This window comes from Enhydra lutris, unplaced genomic scaffold (genome assembly GCF_002288905.1).
Source record: "Enhydra lutris kenyoni isolate GAN:26980312 unplaced genomic scaffold, ASM228890v2 scaffoldscaffold10, whole genome shotgun sequence".
NCBI classification, from domain to species: Eukaryota; Metazoa; Chordata; class Mammalia; order Carnivora; family Mustelidae; genus Enhydra; species Enhydra lutris.
The window spans coordinates 2087939-2091779 of NW_019154094.1; the positions used below are offsets into that span (position 1 = coordinate 2087939).

General features: G+C 54.2%; 1 protein-coding gene across 1 annotated transcript in view; it reads right to left on the reverse strand.

Moving 5' to 3' along the window:
- Nucleotides 1-3018, reverse strand: part of LOC111144029 (plasmalemma vesicle associated protein) — a 15722-nt gene extending 12704 nt beyond the window's left edge. Inside the window, exon 1 of the mRNA XM_022498096.1 lies at nt 2587-3018. Coding sequence (XP_022353804.1) covers nt 2587-2955 — 369 coding nt within the window. The 5' untranslated portion in view covers nt 2956-3018. The remainder of the gene's footprint in view (nt 1-2586) is intronic.
- Nucleotides 3019-3841: the final 823 nt, after the last annotated feature.

Sequence of the window (3841 nt, forward strand, 5' to 3'; positions counted from 1 at the left end):
AAGGCAGAGGCTTTAACCCATTGAGCCACCCAGGTGCCCCCATTAATTAATATCTTAAAAACAAAAGCAGAAATCCTCTGCAGAAATATAACAGGTAAAGCAGTGTAGAGTGTGGAGGGTTTGTCTTTCTGTTATTCCTTGTCCTTATTCCTTTGGAAGCGGGTTGTGTGCTAATGCCCTGGGCTCAGGGGGAAGGCAGGAATAGCTCTGGACGTTCTCGTGACTTTTGCTTTAAAAAAGCCACAGAAGAAGAAGATCTGGAGGTTTCGATAACATGCATTGGATCCAAAAATGAAATGAGAAAGAGGCTTTCTTCCAGGTGGAGGAAGTGAAAAGAGGAGGTCTCCGGATGCTACTTCTGGACCCCAAGTGCCAGGTGAGGGTCCCAGCAGCTTGACCCAGGCAGGGTGGAGCAGACCCTAAAAATATCATTGAGTTAGAGGCACCTGGGTGGCTCAGTCATTAAGCATCTGCCTTTGGCTTGGGTCATGATCCTACGGTCCTGGGATCAAGCCCCACATCGGGCTCCCTGCTCGGCAGGAAGCCTGCTTCTCCTTCTCCCACTCCCTCTGCTTGTGTTCCCTCTCTCACTGTGTCTCTCTGTCAAATAAATAAATAAATAAAATCTTTAAAAAAAAAATCAATGAGTTAAATTCTCTTTTCACTTCCAGGATCTCGGGGCTAGAAGTGCAGTTGCCCCAGCAGAGAATTTAAGAAAAATCACTTTTCTTAGCATGGCCAGGACCGGGGAAGACCAAGATTCACCGGCTGCCTTTGGACACTTGGGGCTGCCGTGGCGCGGGCAGGGGTGGGGGTACTCCCAGGGTGGGGAACATGCACCCTGAAACTAGAGAACCCCCAGCGGCCTTGGAGAAAATCCCAAGAGGTTCCAGCCCAGAGAAATTTGTCAACACGGAGGAGAAAAAAACAAAAAACAAAAAAACCCCCAAACAAACTGTGATTTTCAAATGCTATATTTGTAAAGATGCAGATTCTTGGGTTTCTAAAATTCTACGATGGGGGGAATTTAGGGTCCTGGGATGTGTGTGAGTATCTAAAACTTTATGATCCTAGAATTCCTGATAGCCCCTGGGCCAGACCCCTGTTTGTCTCCTGGAAGATGCAAATGGGCCAATTCCTGGGGAACTGGGAAGTCTGAGGGGGCATGTCCTGGCCTGGAGGCTGGTTCAAAGGGATACACAGCCCCGTTCTGGGATCCAAAGGGGGACCTGACTCATTCTGGGGACCTGAGGGCGACCCACCTTGCCCTGGGATCTGAGACAGGGAGACATCGACCTTCTCAGGGCAGGTGTGAGGGGGGCCGAGCACATCTTTCCTGGATGGTAGGGAGGGCTGGGTGGTCTGAGACCCCAGCAAAGAGGCCTTTTCTTCCTTCCATTGCCCCCTACCCCCCACCTCAGCCAGCCTGTGGGGGAAACTGAGGCTGCCTCCATCCAGCCTTCCCCCTCTGGCCCTCGCATCGCTCACCCCATTCTGCTGAGGCCCAAGGAATGCAGCCCCAGCCCCAAGGTCTCCGGGAGGAAGCGCATGTGTGAGAAAGCGGGAGATTGTCTTGTCAGGGGCATAGGACATGAGCTGGGGGAGCAAAAAGGTGGCAGTCTCCTCTAGATGCTCGGGAGTGCCACCAGGACCCTTTCCTGGGGCTGCCCGTCTCTGCCCTGCCCCCAGCCCCCAAGCTGCCTTCCCCAACTCAGGCTTTCACTTCCCCCTCCTCAAAAGGGTTTGGAACTTCTCTTTACCTCAAGGGACTCAATGATGAGATATTTCTAAAGCGGACACCCAGCACAAGGTAAATGGGAACTGTTCATACTTCTTCCTCAGTAAGCACTGAAAGTGCTGAGTTTTTGTTTAGTTAGTTTTTAATCTTGCTGGTTTGTGCGGGCACATTCTGAATGCTTTATGTGTATGAGGTCATGGGCCCAGGGCTGCTGCCAATCCACAGCCAGGATGCCCAGCGAAACTTAAGTTCCAGATAGAGGGGCGCCTGGGTGGCTCAGTGGGTTAAGCCTCTGCCTTCGGCTCAGGTCATGGACTCTCTGCTCAGCGGGGAGCCTGCTTCTCCCTCTCTCTCCGCCTGCCTCTCTGACTAATCGTGATCTCTGTCTGTCAAATAAATAAATAAAATCTTAAAAAAAAAAAAGTGCAGATAGATAGTGAATACAGCAGTGCCTGGGTGGCTCAGCTGGTTAAGCATCTGCCTTCAGCTCAGGTCATGATCTCAGGGTCCTAAGATCAAGCCCCGCATCGGGCTCCCTGCTCAGAGGGAAGTCTGCTTCTCTCTCTCCCTCCTGCTTGTGCTCTCTCTCTCTCTCTATCAAATAAATAAATAAAATCTTTAAAAGGAAAAAAGATAGTAACTACATTCTTTTAGGATAAGTGTATCCCCAGTATTGTATGGGACATACTTGTACTAACGAACTTCGCATGGCTTATCCACATGGGCTCCTCACATGACATAGAGGGTCTATGACTGCCTCTGGCTCCTGGACGAAGGGACCGGAGCTCAGATTGGGGAGGGGGGCCTGCCCAGAGCGCCCAGGGCAGGCGTCTGGCCAGCGGCCTTACCAGGTCAGCCTGGCACTGGCGGAAGCTGGCGTTGATCCTGTCCAGGTCGCGGCGGGCGCTCAGCATCATCTGCGTGATGGTCTCCTTGGCGCGGGAGGTGAGGTTGAGATCCTTGGACAGGTTGGCCTGGGAGGCCGTGAGCCCCACGACCTGGTTGTACAGGCTCTCGGCCCGGCGCTCGGTGGCCTGCAGGTTGGATTCTGTGCTCACGTGCACGTTGCCGTAGACCATGAAGAGGACGAGGCCCAGGATGATCAGAAACTGAATGAGTGACACAAAGAGGAAGAAGTAGCGCAGGTAGTACCAGCAGTCCCTCGGGCTGCCCCCTGCCCGTGAGTAGGCTCCTCCGTGCTCCATTGCCAAGCCCATCTCTGCCCGGGGCCCGCAGTGCTGTTCCCCTGGTTGGCCTGCGCTGGGTGGCGGCTGCTGCCCCTTGTGCTCACCCTGCCACGGAGCGGGGGGAGTGTTTATATTACTCCTCTTAATACTTCCTCTGCCTGGCTCCTTCCTGACCGGGAGGAAATGGGGGCTGTGGGTTATCACAACACTCCCACCCTGGCTGTGAAGGGAGGGGCCGGGGCGCTGCTGGGTTTCTGATAGTCCCTGGGTGGGGCACCAGCTGGGTGACGGGGTTGGGGAGCTTCTTTGGCTCCTCGGAGCCTCAGTTTCCCCACCTATCCTCACTATTCTCAGCACTGGCTGCATACTGTCTCCTGTCATCGACCCCTGTGGTATGGAGGAGGAAACTGAGGCACAGGGAGGCAAAGGGACCATCCCTGGGTCTCACGCTGTGAGTTCACAGAGCCGGGCTTCCCTCTCGGTGGACTGACTATGGATGTGCATTCGCCTCATGAGCTAAATCAGGTGGAGTGCTTGGCCCAGAGCTGGGCATACAGTAGGTGCTCATCGGGGCTTCCCAGAGGGCTGACCCGTGGATGACCATGGCCCAGGCTCCCTGAGGTGTCACCCGCGGCCCTCCTCACACAAGTGCTGCATAAGTACTCCGGGAGCAGTGTAGGTGGCAGAGCTGGCAGAGCAGGCTTGACCCAGCTGAGCTCAAGGGAGGGGTTTCTCCTGTCTGTTCTCAGTTTCCCGTTCCGTGAGATGGGTATCCCTGTGCTGTTCCCGAGACAGGGCCAGGGAGGGGGCCCATAAGAGAGGGTTTGTGATTTTGTTATTACTATCATTTCCTGCTGGAAGTGTTATTTCGGGACTCTGTGAGATGGTGAATGGGAAGTGCTAGATAGGTGGGGTT